At 44.8% G+C, this 20,703-nt stretch overlaps 1 protein-coding gene and 2 long non-coding RNA genes across 5 annotated transcripts in view; 2 read left to right on the top strand and 1 right to left on the bottom strand.

Annotated features, from left to right (window-relative positions):
• LOC110520392 (integrin alpha-11) overlaps positions 1–10,150 on the top strand; it is a 98,922-nt gene extending 88,772 nt beyond the window's left edge. For both annotated transcript variants that reach the window (XM_036963840.2, XM_036963841.2), the window contains exons 21-29: positions 4,353–4,429; positions 5,278–5,361; positions 5,750–5,840; positions 6,011–6,124; positions 6,242–6,325; positions 6,415–6,525; positions 6,627–6,722; positions 7,710–7,823; positions 8,279–10,150. In XM_036963840.2, the coding sequence (XP_036819735.1) occupies positions 4,353–4,429; positions 5,278–5,361; positions 5,750–5,840; positions 6,011–6,124; positions 6,242–6,325; positions 6,415–6,525; positions 6,627–6,722; positions 7,710–7,823; positions 8,279–8,356 (849 nt within the window). In that variant the 3' untranslated portion in view covers positions 8,357–10,150. The remainder of the gene's footprint in view (positions 1–4,352; positions 4,430–5,277; positions 5,362–5,749; positions 5,841–6,010; positions 6,125–6,241; positions 6,326–6,414; positions 6,526–6,626; positions 6,723–7,709; positions 7,824–8,278) is intronic.
• Positions 1–18,517, bottom strand: part of LOC110511871 (uncharacterized) — a 40,724-nt gene extending 22,207 nt beyond the window's left edge. Inside the window, exons 1-2 of one of the 2 annotated variants that reach the window (XR_002471813.3) lie at positions 17,492–18,517; positions 13,999–15,102 (exon numbers count right to left, since the gene is read on the bottom strand). This is a non-coding gene — a long non-coding RNA (uncharacterized LOC110511871). Of the gene's footprint in view, positions 1–13,998; positions 15,103–17,491 lie in introns of those variants that run through there. The other variant, XR_016492342.1, reaches the window with a different exon arrangement.
• Positions 15,043–17,123, top strand: LOC110511870 (uncharacterized). The gene is made up of 2 exons (XR_016492344.1): positions 15,043–16,848; positions 16,935–17,123. It is a non-coding gene; the product is annotated as an uncharacterized LOC110511870 (long non-coding RNA).
• Positions 18,518–20,703: the final 2,186 nt, after the last annotated feature.

The raw sequence follows: 20,703 nt of genomic DNA, 5'->3' as shown, positions 1-20,703 counted from the left end.
GGTTAAGTGTCAACACAAATATAAATCAAATTTTGTTTGTCACATCAAATCAAATGTTATTAGTCACATCCGCCGAATACAACAGGTGTGGACCTTACAGTGAAATGCTGAATACAACAGGTGTAGGTAGACCTTACAGTGAAATGCTGAATACAACAGGTGTAGGTAGACCTTACAGTGAAATGCTGAATACAACAGGTGTAGGTAGACCTTACAGTGAAATGCTGAATACAACAGGTGTAGTAGACCTCACAGTGAAATGCTGAATACAACAGGTGTAGTAGACCTCACAGTGAAATGCTGAATACAACAGGTGTAGTAGACCTCACAGTGAAATGCTGAATACAACAGGTGTAGTAGACCTCACAGTGAAATGCTGAATACAACAGGTGTAGTAGACCTCAAAGTGAAATGCTGAATACAACAGGTGTAGTAGACCTCACAGTGAAATGCTGAATACAACAGGTGTAGGTAGACCTCACAGTGAAATGCTGAATACAACAGGTGTAGGTAGACCTCACAGTGAAATGCTGAATACAACAGGTGTAGGTAGACCTTACAGTGAAATGCTGAATACAACAGGTGTAGGTAGACCTCACAGTGAAATGCTGAATACAACAGGTGTAGGTAGACCTCACAGTGAAATGCTGAATACAACAGGTGTAGGTAGACCTTACAGTGAAATGCTGAATACAACAGGTGTAGGTAGACCTTACAGTGAAATGCTTACTTTACGAGCCCCTAACCAACAGTGCAGTTAAAAATATATATATGGATAAGAATAAGAGATAAAAGTAACAAGTAATTAAAGAGCAGTAATAAAAAATAACAATATATACTGGAGGGTGCCGGTATAGAGTCAATGTGCAGGGGCACCGGTTAGTTGAGGTAGTATGTACATGTAGGTAGAGTTAATTAAAGTGACTATACATAGATGACAACAGAGAGTGGCGGTGGTGTGGAGAGGGGAGGAGGGGGGGGGGCAATGTGAATAGTCTGGGTAGCCATTTGACTAGATGTTCAGGAGTCTTATGGCTTGGGAGGAGAAGCTGTTTGGAAGCCTCTTGGACCTAGACTTGGCGCTCCGGTACCGCTTGCCGTGTGGTAGCAGGGAGAACAGTCTATGACTAGGGTGGCTGGAGTCTTTGACAATTTTTAGGGCCTTCCTCTGACACCGCCTGGTATAGAGGTCCTGGATGGCAGGAAGCTTGGCCATGTAGTAGTGATGGCGCCGGAGGGGTGATGGAGTAGTGATGGCACCGGAGGGGTGATGTAGTAGAGATGGCACCGGAGGGGTGACGTAGTAGTGATGGCACCGGAGGGGTGATGGAGTAGTGATGGCACCGGAGGGGTGATGTAGTAGTGATGGCACCGGAGGGGTGATGTAGTAGTGATGGCACCAGAGGGGTGATGTAGTAGTGATGGCACCGGAGGGGTGATGGAGTAGTGATGGCACCGGAGGGGTGATGTAGTAGTGATGGCGCCGGAGGGGTGATGTAGTAGTGATGGCACCGGAGGGGTGACGTAGTAGAGATGGCACCGGAGGGGTGACGTAGTAGTGATGGCACCGGAGGGGTGACGTAGTAGTGATGGCACCGGAGGGGTGATGGAGTAGTGATGGCACCGGAGGGGTGATGTAGTAGTGATGGCGCCGGAGGGGTGATGGAGTAGTGATGGCACCGGAGGGGTGATGTAGTAGTGATGGCGCCAGAGGGGTGATGTAGTAGTGATGGCACCGGAGGGGTGATGTAGTAGAGATGGCACCGGAGGGGTGACGTAGTAGTGATGGCACCGGAGGGGTGATGGAGTAGTGATGGCACCGGAGGGGTGATGTAGTAGTGATGGCACCGGAGGGGTGATGTAGTAGTGATGGCACCGGAGGGGTGATGTAGTAGTGATGGCACCGGAGGGGTGATGTAGTAGTGATGGCACCGGAGGGGTGATGGAGTAGTGATGGCACCGGAGGGGTGATGTAGTAGTGATGGCACCGGAGGGGTGATGTAGTAGTGATGGCACCGGAGGGGTGATGTAGTAGTGATGGCACCGGAGGGGTGATGTAGTAGTGATGGCACCGGAGGGGTGACGTAGTAGTGATGGCACCGGAGGGGTGATGGAGTAGTGATGGCACCGGAGGGGTGATGTAGTAGTGATGGTGCCGGAGGGGAGGGCTGCCGTCTTATCGGCTCTTAACCAACCATGCTATTTTGTTTGTTTTTTCACGTTGTTCACATCTTGTTTTGTACATAATGTTGCTGCTACCGTCTCTTATGACCGAAAAGAGCTTCTGGACATCTGAACTGCGATTTTGCTGGAGCAGGAAACAGTTATGCATTCTATCGGCAGGATAGAACAGCAGCCTCTGGTAATACACGAGGCGGGGGACTATGCATATATATAAACAACTGGTGCACGATATCTAAGGAAGTCTCAAGGTTTGCTCGCCTGAGGTAGAGTCTCTCTCTCTACCTAGAGAGATTATCTATATTTATCGTAGCTGTCTACATACGTCCACAGACCGATGCTGGCACGTAAACCGCACTCAGCGAGCTGTATTCCGCCATAAGCAAACAGGAAAACGCTCATCCAGAGGCGGCGCTCCTAGTGGATGGGGACTTTAATGCAGGAGAACTTAAATCAGTTTTACCTAATTTATGTCAGCATGTTAAATGTGCAACCAGAGAGGAAACAATTCTAGACCACCTTAACTCCACACACAGAGAAGGTCTCCCTCGCCCTCCATTTGGCAAATCTGACCATAATTCTATCCTCCTGATTCCTGCTTACAAGCAAAAATTAAAGCAGGAAGCACAAGTGACTCAGTCTATAAAAAGTGGTCAGACGAAGCAGATGCTAAGCTACAGGACTGTTTTGCTAGCACAGACTGGAATATAATCCAGGATTCTACCGATGGCATTGAGGAGTACACCACATCAGTGGTTTTATCAATAAGTGCATCGAGGACGTCGTCCCCACATGACTGTACGTGCATACCCCAACCAGAAGCCATGGATTACAGGCAACATTCGCACTGAGCTAAAGGGTAGAGCTGCCGCTTTCAAGGAGCGGGAACCTAACCCGGAAGCTTATAAGAAATCCTATGCCCTCCGACACACCATCAAACAGACAAAGCGGCAATACAGGACTAAGATTGAATCGTAGTACACCGGCTCTGATGCTCGTCGGATGTGGCAGGGCTTGCAAACTATTACAGGGTAAAAAGGGAAGCACAGCCAAGAGCTGCCCAGTGACACGAGCCTACCAGACGAGCTAAATAACTTATATGCTCGCTACGAGGCAAGTAACACTGAAACATGCATGAGAGCATCAGCTGTTCTGGACGACTGTGTGATCACGCTCTCCGCAGCCAATGTGAGTAAGACCTTTAAACAGTTCAGCATCCACAAGGCCGCAGGGCCAGACGGATTACCAGGACGTGTACTCAAAGCATTCGCTGACCAACTGGCAAGTGTCTTCACTGATATTTTCTCCCTGACCGAGTCTGTAATACCAACATGTTTCAAGCAGACCACCATAGTCCCTGTGCCCAAGAACACTAAGGTAACCTGCCTAAATGACTACCGACCCTGATTATTATACATAACATCCTGAAATATATGTAGATATTATTTCTCTTGACGTAGTGATGCTGAATGTAAAACACTCCACTCTCGCCTACTGTCCATATCCAATCTGTTTACATCTACATGAAGGTACAAGGTTCCTAGATTTTAAGGGTTGATTTAGAAATCAGGCATATGTAAACTCACGGTAGCTACAGTGTGTCTCCATTGAACCCATCTATGTTGGCAGTACAGTAATTGTACATATGTTCAGTGCTTGGTCTTCAGAGGGGAAATGCCCTGGTTCTTAGTTTGGTACCAACAGGGCTGCAGGCTCCTTGGGTCCTGGGCCAAGGACTTAGTCCAGGTTATTGCAGGCTTCTCTCTTTAATCCCTAATGTGGAATGTATTATTGTCGGAGGCTGGGGACTGAGGGAGCGCACAGTTTGGAAAGGGTTTATAGCCAGGAGAACCCTCACACAGTGCTACTGCTCTCAGCTCAGCGCTACTCTGTGTCCACACCTGTATGCATGTTCTGACTGTTCTGTTGTGGCAAAACTCATGGGTAATGTGACTAGTACGAGCACTGTAACGACCAAATCAGCAACGTTGACAGAACTGAGTTAAGACTGTCCAAGAATTACACAAGGAAAAAACCTTTGACCCACAAAGTTATTTACAATTACGCAAAGGAATTATATTTCCTGTGAGAGGAATGACTACAGTAAATTAATATCTGGAAACATTGTCATCATGGTACTATAATACTCTCTCTGGTCGTCCCCCACGTAGGTATCTTTCCGCCTGGAGTTTGAGTTCAGCCGATCAGTGTTCCTGGACCACGTACGAGTCATTCTAGAAGCCAGCAGGTGAGGGCGCACTAAACCACTTCAAATATTAAACTGTTTTTTAAAACACTTTGTCTGATGAATATTATCTTTTACAGTTATGACCAGGTGAGATAATGAGCTAATGTTCTTAGCTCAGGAGTTTCTGCTCTCCTGACTTTCCTAGTGTCAAACAGTCACTAATCAGGGTGAGGGTGGTGTCCAACACTCACTAATCAACAGATGAGGGTGGTGTCAAACACTCACTAATCAACAGATGAGGGTGGTGTCAAACAGTCACTAATCAGGGTGAGGGTGGTGACCAACACTCACTAATCAACAGATGAGGGTGGTGTCAAACAGTCACTAATCAACAGATGAGGGTGGTGTCAAACAGTCACTAATCAACAGATGAGGGTGGTGTCAAACAGTCACTAATCAGGGTGAGGGTGGTGTCCAACACTCACTAATCAACAGATGAGGGTGGTGTCAAACCCTCACTAATCAACAGATGAGGGTGGTGTCAAACAGTCACTAATCAACAGATGAGGGTGGTGTCAAACAGTCACTAATCAGGGTGAGGGTGGTGTCAAACAGTCACTAATCAACAGATGAGGGTGGTGTCAAACAGTCACTAATCAGGGTGAGGGTGAAAAGAGGGTGAAAACCTGCAGATACTGAATCTCAATCAGTTTTACAACAATGAACTGATTCATCACACTAACCACAGACTACAGATCCACCCAGTGAGAAACAGGATATATAGAAACTGAGCTATAACATCTCTGAAATATGTTCTCGTCATCCAAGGGTCACTTGGCATGCAGTCCCATTGAGATGTGAGTTTGGCATGCCAGATTAGTTGAAATGCATTTTTTTTCTCTCTGCAGTGACGGAGAGGAGGTTACCTTAGAAGACAATTTCAATGACATCTTTCACCCGCTGAAATACGAGGCTGACCTCCTATTTACAAGGTTTGTCTTTGTCACAATGTCCTCTCTAACGTTCCTTCTCCTTCTGTCACTCTCCTTAAATAAACTCATTAAACTCTTGTCACTAGAACTGACAGATTCAATGTTGATTTAGTGTTGCACAGACACAATGGCAAACATAGATATACAGTATACAGATATTTTATCTTTATTTAACTAGGCAAGTCAGTTAAGAACAAATTCTTATTTTCAATGACAGCCTAGGAACAGTGGGTTAACTGCCTGTTCAGGGGCAGAACGACAGATTTGTACCTTGTCAGCTCAGGGGTTTGAACTTTGCAACCTTCCGGTTACTAGACCAACGCTCTAACCACCAGGCTACCATGCCACTGTACATGATTGAGTGTATCACCTTCCTTTCTTCGTAAAGGGACTCCAACCCCTCTGGCTGTGAAATCAAAGCAGACCTCTCCCTGGAGATACCAGGAAATATTGGTCCTCCATTCAACTTCACCTTCCAGGTGAGGATGAAAGGTCACAACACACAGGGTTGGGCCACAATCATACATCAACTACGCAACAATCAATTGTCTTTACAGTGTAGAAATACTGCAATTACATTTACAAAATACCCCAACTATTTTTTTATTGCTTGAGTTAAGACTGAATTAGTGCCCTATATTTCTCCCAGATTCAGAACCTGGGCTTCTTTCCCGTGAGAGACCTGCAGTTGAATATAGAAATTCCAGAGATGACCAAAAACGGGAACCAGCTGTTGCAGATATCGGACTTCCATATTGACAAAGTGAGAGGACTTGAAAATCTGGCCAAGGACTTAGAATGGTCTGCTTCCTTTGAGAGACCACCAAGTGTGTACTCATACTGTCTCGGTTCTAACGGAGATGTAATTCTCTCTCCTTAGACAGACGGTACCCGCTGCATACCCCCTCAACATGTGGCACAGAGCAGGGCGTCCCCAGAAGACCTCTCTCGAGTCTCACGCCTGGTAACCCACCCACACCATATGATTTCAACTAGCTTACCTAAATAATGGAACATTCTTAACTAACAAGCTGGTGTTTGGCCTCTATTCAGAACCAGTCCAATACTCTGCCTCTGCCGGTCCAATGCACTGTCAACCTGAACCCCTACAAGGAAGTCAGAGTCAGAATCAGGGGGGCATTGCGGTTGGACGCCTTGCATGCTGTGAGTATATCCCATTCCACTGCTAAATCCTACACTCCTTGAGCATGTCTGTGAGACGTCAACTTCCTGTTGTGTTCATTCACCCTCTCTTACAACACCAGCTGAGGTTCAAAGTCCTGGAACTGGTGACGAGTGCAACAGTAGAACTTCCACCTTCAAGCCCCATGTTTCTTCATGAAGAAAGGCCTGTCAGACATGTGAGTACAAAACACTCCGAGTCAAGACACACTTCAGTGCATAACCTTTTCTATAGAGTCATTCATTCAGTCATTCGATTGAAAAGTTGTATTTTCAACAGCAGCCTGGCCAAGAGACTAGACTACTTTTCTCTATAGTTGCAGTTCATGTTCTACAAATGAGCTCCTAATAGCTATGCAGAATCCTCACAGCCAAGGCTGTTATTCTAACACACATGATTGACTGCATGGTGCTTAAGGACCGAAAGGACCAACAGCAACACATGTGGTGTAGCCCTGTTCTCCCATACACTGCTCTTTGCTGCCACCTATAGGCCAATATTTAGAGTTAAGCAACAACCAGTCACACAAAGTTGTTATGCACTCAACTCAGCGCTCTTAGAAGCACAACCAGTTCCCTTCATCTCTGCTTTTGACGAGACTCCACAGGGAAAGAGAGCATGGAAACATTTTATTTTGAATGCATCGTTGGTCAGATGGAATTCCAGTCAAACCGGTGATCAAGAGGACACCGTGTTAACACTGACCCACAAAGCATCACGCAAGATGACACCGTGTTAACACTGACCCACAAAGCATCACGCAAGATGACACCGTGTTAACACTGACCCACAAAGCATCACGCAAGATGACACCGTGTTAACACTGACCCACAAAGCATCACGCAAGATGACACCGTGTTAACACTGACCCACAAAGCATCACGCAAGATGACACCGTGTTAACACTGACCCACAAAGCCTCACGCAAGACAGATCTGCATATAATGTGTGTGTTCAAGAGCTTTAGAGGCACCAGTTGCTTTTAAAAACCCTAGAATCTGCCCTTCGAAAGTCTTCCAATGGTAGAGAAAAGCAACATGTAGTAAGATTCCCAATAGTAGACTGGTATCTACTGCAGTCTATGACGTGTAAACTGAATTAGGATCAGCTTTTGTTATTTGATCGGGGTGCCATTTTGTCTTGTTTTGTGTGCTTGTTTCCACAGATAATCCTGGAGATTAGGAAAGAAGGGGATTACAGAATCTCAATCTGGATTATCATTGGGAGCACGCTGGGAGGGTTGTTGGTGCTGTCCCTGCTCAGCCTAGCTCTATGGAAGGTAAACCCTGCCCTACTACCCTGGAGCTCTCATCATGTACAAACATTACAACGGCATGATGATCACAATATACATTTATCATGGACATAATCATATCTAGATAGTGAGTTTACAGCAACAGGATTTGTGTTTGTTTAAACTAGATAGATAATTACCCGATTGCACCTGTAATTGTACTGTCCTGGATTGCAGAAGTGACAGTGAGCATAGTGTGCCATTTCAGGAACACTCAGGTTCTTTCTCTAAATTCAGTAGGAGGATTTTAACTGACTGACGTCTAGACAGTGTTGTAACTGCAGTGTAATAGTGGACGACACTGCCCTCTTCTGGCAAAGAATGATTGTACATTATTGTATGTATTTTCCCACACTGATGAAGCCAGCTGAGATTGTTTCTATGAAAACGATCTAGAAGTATCTATGCCTCTCAATCTCACTTCTCCCTCCTCCTCCAAGCTTGGCTTCTTCCAGAGGCAGAAGAGGAGAGAAGAGGATGAGCAGGAGACCAATGGAAAGGTGGCAGAGGAGCGGTAACTAACGCAGGCGAGGGACCAGCCATCACACACACACACAGGGGAACCAACACTCAGGGACTGTCCCATCCCCCCGACACTACAGCGGTACAGTCCAGAAGGCTCTGCAAGATGAGACCGTCAGATCAAGACCTGCTCAGTGCACTGGATGACCAACTGTACCTGTATGACCCATGAGACGTTAGCACTACCAACCATAATGCCCTGCCCTCCACTGTACTGCTGAGACTACTGGACCCTCCTCGGTGCCTGGTTACCCATACCCACCTCTGATCTCTACCCTTTAGCTAGACACCTTTCCCCCTGGTTACCCACATATGACCTCTACCCTTTAGCTAGACACCCTTCCCCATGGTTACCCACCTCTAACCTCCACCCACACTACCCCTGGTTACCCACCTCTGACCTCTACCCTTTAGCTAGACACCCTTCCCCATGGTTACCCACCTCTAACCTCCACCCACACTGCCCCTGGTTACCCACCTCTAACCTCCACCCACACTGCCCCTGGTTACCCACCTCTAACCTCTACCCTGTATCTAGACACCCTTCCCCATGGTTACCCACCTCTAACCTCCACCCACACTGCCCCTGGTTACCCACCTCTAACCTCTACCCTGTATCTAGACACCCTTCCCCATGGTTACCCACCTCTAACCTCCACCCACTCTGCCCCTGGTTACCCACCTCTGACCTCTACCCTGTATCTAGGCAATGGCACCCTTCCTCCTGACCACATTGAAGAGTGATGGAGAGATATTTTGGTTGATGAGTCCATTCCTATTGGTGTAATAATGACTAACTTAGAAAAGGCTGCAGTTATAGTCAGACAATGATTCTGAGGCAAGCAGCTTAAATTTGATTCACCTTGGTAGGCTTTGTTTTGAGATAACTGTACACTGTACAAGAAGAAACCTCAAGGTGCTGTGCCAACTGCAGGCGGCAATATTGGCTTACTATGGCCGACTGCGCTGACATGTACAGTACATACTTCTGGAGAGAAACACAAAGACAAAGAAGTTGGCGGCATGTGCCAGTAGATGTGACTCTACCCAAGTGACTTTTAGAGAATGGTATTGTGAACTGAACATCTCCAAGACACCAGGACAACAATTGTCAACATTCAAGAAACTCTCTGGTGCTTTTGTTTCCAGAGAACAGTTTTTTTTGTAAGTCCCAAGAAAAGACCTTCTGTTTTGGAGATCCCACGTTCCTTCCCCTCTCCTCTCATACAGTATCTCCGTTGGAGGAAAATACATGGAATAAATTCATAATTTTGATGCACTTTTACTTTGTAGAAATACAAACTTGAATTTTGTAAATAGTCAAGTATCTTTTTATACATAACCAAGTGTAATATTGTGATTTTCCAGTATTCCCCACAAGGATTGTGGCATTATCCTGCTCCTCTAGAGACATGGCAAAGGAGTTTAGCCTACGAGACAAATACAAATGGGTTTTCTGACATGCTTTGCACCACAACAAATAGAATTTGAAGAAAGGATATGCATAGAACTATTCTCCACCTGCAACATGCACCTGTTCTGAGCTGTTGAAGAACGACTTATTCAGGATTTCAACAAAATGGCGGGCTATCATGTAATGTTACATGATCTAATGAGGATCGGACCATTGGTGTTTAGTGCTTCTATGTGCAAATGAATAATTTTCAAATGTTTTTTTGTTGTCAATGAAATCCCTTTTGTTTATTCATGAATGTCAGTGTCCAACCCATGTGGATGAGGTATAAATCAACTCTAATACATCTAGAATAAAATATGTCTAATGTGTTGTATCTATTGTTGTGTTGCCTCAACTTTATCAGCCTTTTGATATGAGACACTCCTTCAATGCCCGTCACCGTGAAACACACACACAATTGTATAGAAGTAACTGACAAAAATAGCAAACTGAATGGCCGATACATTGAAGCTGGCTTGTAAGACAGAGAGCCTTCAAACTAGGCAAAAGTCCTGACCAGAAGAGCACTGGGACAACATCACATCACATAAGTAAAGTCAAATATGGTGGATAAATGAAGATAGTTCACTCAGGCCATTTCCCATTGAAAATAATGGTCAGTTCAAGTCTAATTTTAATGGTGTAGTCTTCCTTAGACACCAATGCAATAGCAGCTGGGTCTGATGTAGTTAGTTAATTGACTTTCCTTGAACCAGAAAAAAAACAGCCAGTGGGGTGTCTCACTTCCTCTTCCGTCTCTGGTAAAGCTCCACGTATTATGTACTTTAAGTGAGAAATGTGTTAATGATATAAATTCTCCATAACTTATCTGCTAGAATCAATAACCTCAAACTACAGTCGAGATCCTACGCCCACGTGAAAAATCCCTTCCCCCAACTTTCACCCACGTGTGTTCCGCTTGTGTGTGTGTGTGTGTGTGTGGGGGGGGGGGGGATATTGGATATAATGACAAGATACTTGTGTCTTCGCCCTAACAATGGGATTCATTGTCCACAGAGCGGAACGGCCTATTCCCCTCTTTGGATTGGTGGATACATAGTTATTTGAACACTTTTTAAAATATTCGATGAGGGGTGTTGACATCCACCACCTGTGTTCAATGGAGATGCTAGCCTCACGAATGTGCATACTGTCTCGAATGGACTTAATCGTCATTTTTTAGTCAACGATTTAAACAAAATACTGTAATTTCAAAGTGGAAGAAAAATAGAAAACATGTTATTAAATGGAAAATAAAACACTGTGTGGTTTAGCTTCAACACCCCGAGTCAATACAATCACCTATGGCAACGATTACAACTGTCAGTCTCTCTGGGTAAGACTCTAAAAGCTTTTCACACCAGGATTGTTCAATATTTGCCCAATATTCTTCAAACTCTGTCAAGTTGGTTGTTGATCATTGCTAGACAGCCATTTTCAAGTCTTGTCATAGATATTCATGCCAAAAATGTAAATAAGCCACTCGGGAACATTCAATGTCATCTTGGTAAACAACTCCAGTGGATATTTGGCCTTGTATTTTAGGTTATTGTCCTGCTGAAAGTTGAATTTGTCTCCAAGTGTCTGGTGGAAAGCAGACTGAGCCAGGTTTTCCTCTAGGATTTTGTCTGTGCTTAGCTCCATTCCGTTACTTTTTTTATATAAAAATAACCTCCCTAGTCCTTGCCAATGACAAGCATACCCATAACATGTTGCAGCAACCAAAATGCTTGAAAATGTTTAGAGTGGTACTCAGAAATATTCCCTCTAAACTGCGTGCCTGCGCAGTAGCCTGAGACTGCCTCACAGAAGAAATATCAGCCCACGGAAAGAAGCACGAGATTGAACTTCATTCACTTTCGAGAGTTTTCCGTTAGTTAACACGATCAACGTTTCCCTTTACTTTGGCAATTGTGATCGAATCAACAGCAGCATTAGCCACTTTCAACGCAACATACCTAAACAAGAAGAACTATGCAATGTGTTGTATGTGTCTGTTGTAGGCAGAGCGCTTCGGACTAGGATTCTATTTTGCATGACTCAGCCAGTACACTAGACAGACTACACAGACCAGTGAGCATACCAAAAAGAGCTGCAGTAGGCCTATATGCAAATAGACCATTTCCATATATGGATCTGTGACATTTACTTTGAATTGGACTGTATTTCCAACATGATCGGTCTTGAGTAAATGTGCTTGTTTTGAGATCAAAGGGAGAACTGCATGTATCCACGTGTGCACATTTTGTTTCTATCCTTTGCTAGTTAGTGAGTTATTAGCCCAGTTATAGATCATTTGTAGTCAGCAAATGGGGGAGTGAATGTTTCCTACAAGAGCATAAAACGTGCTTTGAGAGACATATTTGAGGGCTTTTTATTGTCTTAAAGGGGCAGTGTTGTATTTTGAGACAGGCTTGAATAAGATGAGTAGCCAATAGGCAGAGGGTAGCATAATGTATCTGATTCTCTGTAATACTATTGTGGGAATAATAATGCACCTTATTTTGTAAAGTGGTTTCCGGTATGGTACGCCACAATATTTTCAGTCACTTCCCTATCCGAAGGACAAGTGGATAAACAGGTTAATGTCAAGCCCCGTGTCACGAGGGACTGAGTGTGTGAGGTAGAATCAGGCGCAGAGAGCAGAGAGTTTCACAGGGAAAAGTGCACTTTAATATGGCACCAAAATCCAATGCCCAAAACACAGGGCGCGAAAAATACTGACCAACCCAAAACACAGGGTACACGGTCCGGAGCACGAACACACCCAACGACAACAACACGTAACACAAAATCAATACCGCGCAAAACAGGGGCGGGTTCACTAGCCTTAAATAAGGAAGCACATCAGAAAAACACAATTAGACACAGGTGCAACTAATAAGACAAAACAAACAGAAAAAGGGATCGGTGGCGGCTAGTAGGCCGGTGACGACGACCGCCGAGCACCGCCCGAACAGGCAGGGGAGCCAACTTCAGCGGGAGTCGTGACACCCTGCATGTTTTTTCCCCCAAAAGTTGGATGGAATGCAGGACTACATTGAGCACCACACATTGCTTGCTACAGTTGGAAAAAGTTATATCGTTCAGCCATGTTAAAATGTTATGGGATGCATTTTCTCCAGTTTTTGATGGTACATTATGATCAAATAGCCACAGTATCCTACTTGGCCACTGTTAAAACTAACTTAAAGCGGGTACAGACCAAATACATAACACTTTGTATTCAGGACAAAGTTTTGGCAGATTTACTTTAGTGCCGTATTGCAAACAGGATGCATGTTTTGGAATATTTGTATTCTGTACAGTCTTCCTTCTTTTCACTCTGTCATTTAGGTTAGTATTGTGGAGTAACCACAATGTTGTTGATCCATCCTCAGTTTTCTCCTATCACAGCCATTAAAATCTGCAACTGTTTTAAAGTCACCATTGGCCTCCCAGGGAAATTCCTGAGCTGTTTCCTTCCTCTGCAGCAAACGAGTCCTGTATCTTTGTAAAGACTGGGTGCATTGATTCACCATCCAAAGTGTAATTAAATAACTTCACCATGCTCAAAGAGATATTGAAAGTCAGTGTTTTTTTTACATTTTTAGGTGCCTTTCTTTGCAAGGCATTGGAAAACCTCCCTGGTCTTTGTGGTTGAATCTGTGTTTGATTTCTACAATAATGTGTATCACTGCAGAGCAGATAAAAATGACAATTTGAAACAACAGGAAACGCATGTGAACGTGTTATATTTAGCAAAGTGCTTCCCTAAGCTTTACTTTCTAGAAAATACCCAGTTGTCCTTTTTAGGGGTTAACAAAAGTTAGGCAATGAACAGCTAGTTAGTTGGTGATTGACCGAGGTAATGACCAACAGGTCTGAGTTTATCATTATTAGTGCAGGGGCAGAAGAATGGATAGTTTCACAGTGATGCTGTTATCAATGTCAAATAGGGGAGAGTCTCTCACTCTCAAAGTAAAGGTACCTTAATAGAAAATGACTCAAGTATTCGTTTTTAAATATACATAAGTATCAAAGGTAAAAAATAATTTCAAATTCCATATAAACTAAACAGCAACATTTTCTATTTTTAAATGTATGGATAGCCAAAAAGGGAAAGCCAAATAACCCTTTTTTCTATGTGTAGTCTAACACATGAATCATATGCCTTGACAAAATGACAGACAACAGGGATGAGAGAAGACTAAACTCTAGCTGTTGCAGTGTTTATTCTTCAGTAGCTATTAACATGTTTTTCTCCTTGCCTTAAGACGACATTTCTTTAGATACCAGTCTCCTTTCGAACATAAATAGACTGTATGCACATCGTACATAGTAACTCTAAAGTAGCTCCTAGTATGTTACCTGATGGTGTAACGGATGTGAAATGGCTAGCTAGTTAACGGTGGAGCGCGCTAATAGCGTTTCAATCGGTGACGGTCACTTGCTGAGACCTTAAAGTAGTGGTTCCCTTTGCTCTGCAAGGGCTGCAGCTTTTGTGGAGAGATGGGTAATGATGCTTCGTGGGTGTCAGTTGTTGATGTGTGCAGAGGGTCCCTGGTTCGAGCCCGGGTATGGGCGAGGGGGCGGACTAAAGTTGTATATTGGCACAGAAATGTATTCACGTTACCAAAAATGTTATAGAAAGTTCTAAACCATATATTCAATACATTAGCAACACATTAAACATTAAAACCAAATATGATATATGTATATTTTGAATCAAAAATAAACACTCAGGAGGAAAAATGGCCCAGTGTAACTAGGGTATCAATGCCCAAGAAGTTTAAATTGTCCTATGATCGGGTTCTACCTGCAGGAACATTCAGGTGAATTTACATGTCATTTAGCAGACACTTTTGAAGCAAACTAGCAAGCAGGTCTACCCTACACCGGAGTCTTCTACCAACATTCCCTGTAGACAAACACACTTCACTTATACACAACCTGATCGCCCAGAGGGGGAGAGACTGACCGAGCAGTAGATAAGGCTCAGTAGTGGAAGTCAATGACTAGTACACCATGAAAAACTCCACTCAGTGAGGTGCAGGGTGAGTCTCTCAGCATCGGTCTCTGAGAATTCACAGTGTTCTGGAATTCTTTATTAACATGTTCTCTCAAACACTGAGTAAATGTAGAATGTTGGGCAGAGTCCAGCCTCCTCTCACTAGCTGATCCTTACACCTGCCAAAACAGTTATTCTTACACATTGGAAGCAGGAATGGAATTGTCGCTTTCACAAATAGGCAGCTTCCATCTTTGGGCAAGGGCTCTGACTAGGACCTAGTTTGAGGTCCATTCCTGCAGGGGGAAGCAGATAGCGCTAAAAACTGATTATCCATGTTCTTAGATACCCCAATATTTACAGAAACATCAATGACATTCTCCTATTGATGTGCAATAATTCCAGATTATGAACGTCTGAATGAAATTGTCTCCCATAAATTGTGCATGTTCCTACAACATACATTGTGTCGGGGTGTATGTTGTGTATGCATCTTAGTTTGTCTCCTCTAAATAAATAAACTAATATATGCAGTGCATTCAGACCCCTTGGCTTTTTCCATATGTTGTTGCACTCCTATTCTAAAATGGATGAAATAAACCACACACAAAGTGAAAACAGGTTTAGAATTTTTTGCAAACGTAAAAATAAAAACAGAAATACAAGTATTCACACCCTTTGCTATGAGACTCAATTTAGCTCAGGTGCATCCTGTTTCCATAGAAACATCAAGGATGATCAATAACTTGGGAGTCCAACTGTGGTAAATTCAATTGATTCGACATGATTTGGAAAGGCACCATACCGATCTATATAAAAAGGTCTCAGTTGACAGTGCATGTCAGGGGGGGGGGGGGGGGGGGAGAAGTTGAAAAATCAAGCCATGAGGTCAAAGGAATTCTCTGTAGAGCTCCGAGACAAGATTGTGCCAAGGCACAGATCTGGGGAAGGGTGCCAACATTTTTTCGGCAGAATTGAAGGTCCCCAAGAACACAGTGGCCGCCATCATTATTAAATGGAAGAAGTTTGGAAAAGACTTCTGGAGCTGGCTGCACGGCCAAACTGAGGAATTGAGGGAGAAGGGCCTTGGTCAGGGAGGTGAACAAGACCCCAATGGTCACTGACAGAGCTCCAGAGCTCCTCTGAAGATGCATGAACCTTCCAGAAGTACAACTATCTCTGTATCACTCCACCAATCAGACCTTTAGGGCAGAGTTGACAGACGGAAGCCATTCCTCAGTAAAAGTGCATGACAGCCCGCTTGGAGTTTGCCAAAAGACACCTAAAGGACTCTCAGACCATGAGAAACAAGATTATCTGATGAAACCAAGATTAAACCCTTTAGCCTGAATACCAAGCATTATGTCTGGAGGAATCATGGTACCATCCCTACAGTGAAGTATAGTGGTGAAAGCATCATGCTATGAGGATGTTGTTCAGCGGCAGGGACTGGGAGACTAGTCAGGATCGAGGGAAAGAAACAGAGCAAAGTACAGAGAGATCCTTGATGAAATCCTGCTCCAGAGCGCCCAGGACCTCAGACTGGGGTAAAGGTTCCCCTTCCAACAGGACAACGACCCAAAGTTTATAATTTGTATTTATTTAATTAGCATACGGCCAAGACAACACAGGTGTGGCTTCGGGACAAGTCTCTGAATGTCCTTGAGTGGCCCAGCCAGAGACCGGATTTGAACCCGATCTAACATCTCTGGAAAGACCTGAAAATAGCTGTGCAGCGACACTCCCCATCCAACCTGACAGAGCTTGAGAGAAGAAACTCTCCAAATATAGGTGCGCCAAGCCTGTAGCGTCATACCCAAGAAGACTTGAGGCTGTAATCTCTGCCAAAAGTCCATCAACAAAGTACTGAGTAAAGGGTCTGAATTCTTATGTAAATGTGATATTTCAGTTTATTTTGTATCCATAAAAAATCAAACAAACACAGTAAACACTGACTGAGTCAAGTTGCAGAATGAAGATTATTAAAGGGGAGACTCAGGTATGGGTGTGCGCACGCATGCACCCATATGTAACTGCCTCAGGTATGGGTGTACGTACGCATGCACCCATATGTAACTGACTCAGGTATGGGTGTACGTACGCATGCACCCATATGTAACTGACTCAGGTATGGGTGTACGTACGCATGCACCCATATGTAACTGACACTATACTGTAGCAGACTAACATTGGATGTAATGCATTTTATGTCTACCAGAGATTTAATTTAACACATTTAGAAAATTATGGAGATGACGATTGATATTAAAACACACAGCCACCAACATCGGAATAATCCAAAATGCACCTCAAATCACAATTTCATAAATTAAAGATGCAGTCCGGGATCTTAAGCACAACAAACTCGTAACATTTTGCAGGGATTTGATTGTATGATATCACACATTTTGTAAAAAATAAAATTACTTAGTACACACAACAACAACAAAAAAATGGGGACCACTTTTGGCTCATGAGCACCACTTTCAAAACTGTCTGAAATTATACAAACGTTTGAGAGTGCATCTTTAAAATTAATACTTCCCTTCACAAACAATATTTCTCCATAGTTATAATGGCCAATGCTTAATATATTTAAACATGTCAGAAGTCTAGCCTAATAAACATTTAACATAAAAACCTGTGAAAACACCCGTCATAATTGAAATTCCTGAGAATGCGTACCTATTAGATATCCATGTTGACGTGACCTGTGCCCGCACTCCGCAAATCAGAGTTCACCACTTCTCCGCCTCTGCCGAGTGGCTTCGACATGAAGGATCACTCCGCGATAAAGGCACTTACACACTGTAAGCGACAATTGAACCGCAGAAGAAGAAAAAAAAGGTGTCTACCAGCAGTCACGGTTTTTGTCAGCTGGAATGTTGTCATTAAAAAAAAAACTTAGTGGGACAAGATGTACTCTGCTCATAGGTCAACCATGCGCGTCGGCCTCTCAAGACTTCAACTCATTTCACCTTGTGGCAGCTCAAACTCTAAGCCAGCGGCGCCGCTCACAGGAGCGGGCACCACAAATCGCACCACTTGCGTTTTGCCGCTCGCCACCATACTCCTATTGAAGTCTATTGAGACCCTCGCTTACCACGCCCCCTGCGTAGCTCAATTGAACATGAATTGGCAACTCCACTGCATTAGCATGGTTGGACCTCAGAGTAAAGAAACATCAGCACTGCGGTTCGACTTTGACATGTGTGGGTGAATAACTAGATGGATAACTGATAACTAGATGGACGAGTAATGTCGTCCTTTGAAAGTAGTGATTGGTCATTGCCCATGTCAGCTGCCTGTTTACTCTCCTGCAAACATTTTAAATATGTCGCCAAATTAGGGGATATTTCATGAGTGTTTCCCTTGACGAAGCTCTCCAGTGTGCAGTATAGTCCCAGCCTAGCTGATGCAGGTGTTTATTATTTTAATCAAAGTCAATGGAAAAGTATAAATAAAATCCTTCCATGTAGTAGCATAGTAACATTTACAGTATCAAGTATGTGCAAAAAACTCCCAAAGTTACCAAATAAGGTTCAGAAATGACCTAACTATTCCCCATGGCATCAAAAACACCACCACATGTACATTTCTAAATCATTTACTTGTAAACACTACTGGTCGCTAAATCCAGAGAAATGACGGGCCACGTAAAAAACTATTGGTCACTAAAACCGGCTAGAAGAACCACGTAAAAACAGTTGGCTGCGAAGGCCCTCACCAGTCGGAGCGGTCGGCTGCGAAGGCCCTCACCAGTCGGAGCGGTCGGCTGCGAAGGCCCTCACCAGTAGGAGCGGTCGGCTGCGAAGGCCCTCACCAGTCGGAGCGGTCGGCTGCGAAGGCCCTCACCAGTCGGAGCGGTCGGCTGCGAAGGCCCTCACCAGTCGGAGCGGTCGGCTGCGAAGGCCCTCACCAGTCGGAGCTGTCGGCTGCGAAGGCCCTCACCAGTCGGAGCGGTCGGCTGCGAAGGCCCTCACCAGTCGGAGCGGTCGGCTGCGAAGGCCCTCACCAGTCGGAGCGGTCGGCTGCGAAGGCCCTCACCAGTCGGAGCGGTCGGCTGCGAAGGCCCTCACCAGTCGGAGCGGTCGGCTGCGAAGGCCCTCACCAGTCGGAGCGGTCGGCTGCGAAGGCCCTCACCAGTCGGAGCGGTCGGCTGCGAAGGCCCTCACCAGTCGGAGCGGTCGGCTGCGAAGGCCCTCACCAGTCGGAGCGGTCGGCTGCGAAGGCCCTCACCAGTCGGAGCGGTCGGCTGCGAAGGCCCTCACCAGTCGGAGCGGTCGGCTGCGAAGGCCCTCACCAGTCGGAGCGGTCGGCTGCGAAGGCCCTCACCAGTCGGAGCGGTCGGCTGCGAAGGCCCTCACCAGTCGGAGCGGTCGGCTGCGAAGGCCTTCACCAGTCTGAGCGGTCGGCTGCGAATGCCCTCACCAGTCTGAGCGGTCGGCTGTGAATGCCCTCAGCCGCTATATACTTATAACTGGTTTGGTTCTGTACTCTAAAGTGCTGTCCAGTTCCATGTTCATGGTGTTGAGGCCCATCACTGTACTCTTGATAGTCACCACCAGACACACAAGTTTCCTTTGAAGATGTTTGTGATTTTTGGTCATCCTAATGACTTGAAATCTTGTATATGTATATTGCATAGTTATTACCGTCTAATACTGTTTACATATTAATTACATGTTTTATAGCAATAAAACATGTCATTAATATGTAAACAGTATTAAACAGTTAAAACTATGCAATATACATATGTTTATGAATAAATGGTATTACACTTATAGCCCTTTATAGACATGTTATAAACAACGCATCAATATAAACAAGCGTAAACATTCACCTCCTGGAGAGAGAAACCATTTACCTGGATTGACAAAAGGATCCAGATTTATGGCACCCTCTATGCAGCCTTGTGAGACTCTACCAGGTTGAGACCTGGTAGACCTGCCCCGACACCACAGGGTCCAGATTTATGGCACCCTCTATCCAGCCTTGTGAGACTCTACCAGGCTGAGACCTGGTAGACCTGCCCCGACACCACAGGGTCCAGATTTATGGCACCCTCGCTCTCCAGCCTTGTGAGAATCTACCAGGCGGAGGAGACCTGGTAGACCTGCCCTGACACCACAGGGTCCTAAATTCCTCTGCACGAGCCAGCGCCAAGAACGGTCTGGGAGGACTCTAGAAGCTCACCCATGTCAGAGCAATAAAACACCTTCATTAAGGCCTCTATAAAAAAAACACTTGGTTACCTTTATTTAACTAGGCAAGCCAGTTAAGAACACGTTCTTATTTTCAATGACGGCCTAGGAACAGTGGGTTAACTGCCTTGTTCGGGGGCAGGAAGGGGTTGGAACACAATGCAACTAGTCTGGGTAGCCATTTGATTACCTGGTCAGGAGTCTTATGGCTTGGGGGTAAAAACTGTTGAGAAGCCTTTTTGTCCTAGACTTGGCACTCCGATACAGCTTGCCATGCGGAAGCAGAGAGAACAGTCTAATGGGTGGCTGGGGTCTTTGACAATTTTTAGGGCCTTCCTCTGACACCACCTGGTGTAGAGGTCCTGGATGGCAGGCAGCTTAGCCCCAGTGATGTACTGGGCCGTAGACACTACCCTCTGTAGTGCCTTGCGGTCAGAGGCCGAGCAATTGCCGTACCAGGCAGTGATACAACCAGTAACTTTGCGATGTTGCAGCTGTAGAACCTTTTGAGGATCTCAGGACCCATGCCAAATCTTTTTAGTTTCCTGATTAAATGAAGTTTTTTTTAAACACACATTCATTTACTTTTACTGAAAAAAGTAGGAGGATTATATAACATGTTACAATGTCTGAATACAAAGTTAAAAGGCGATGACCCTCCCAGTAATTTACCCACTACTGCTAGCCCAGAGC

The sequence above is a fragment of the Oncorhynchus mykiss genome, chromosome 26 (assembly GCF_057628025.1).
Source record: "Oncorhynchus mykiss isolate SJ-2025 chromosome 26, ASM5762802v1, whole genome shotgun sequence".
Taxonomy (NCBI): domain Eukaryota; kingdom Metazoa; phylum Chordata; class Actinopteri; order Salmoniformes; family Salmonidae; genus Oncorhynchus; species Oncorhynchus mykiss.
This window is presented reverse-complemented; position numbering and strand designations above follow the sequence as displayed.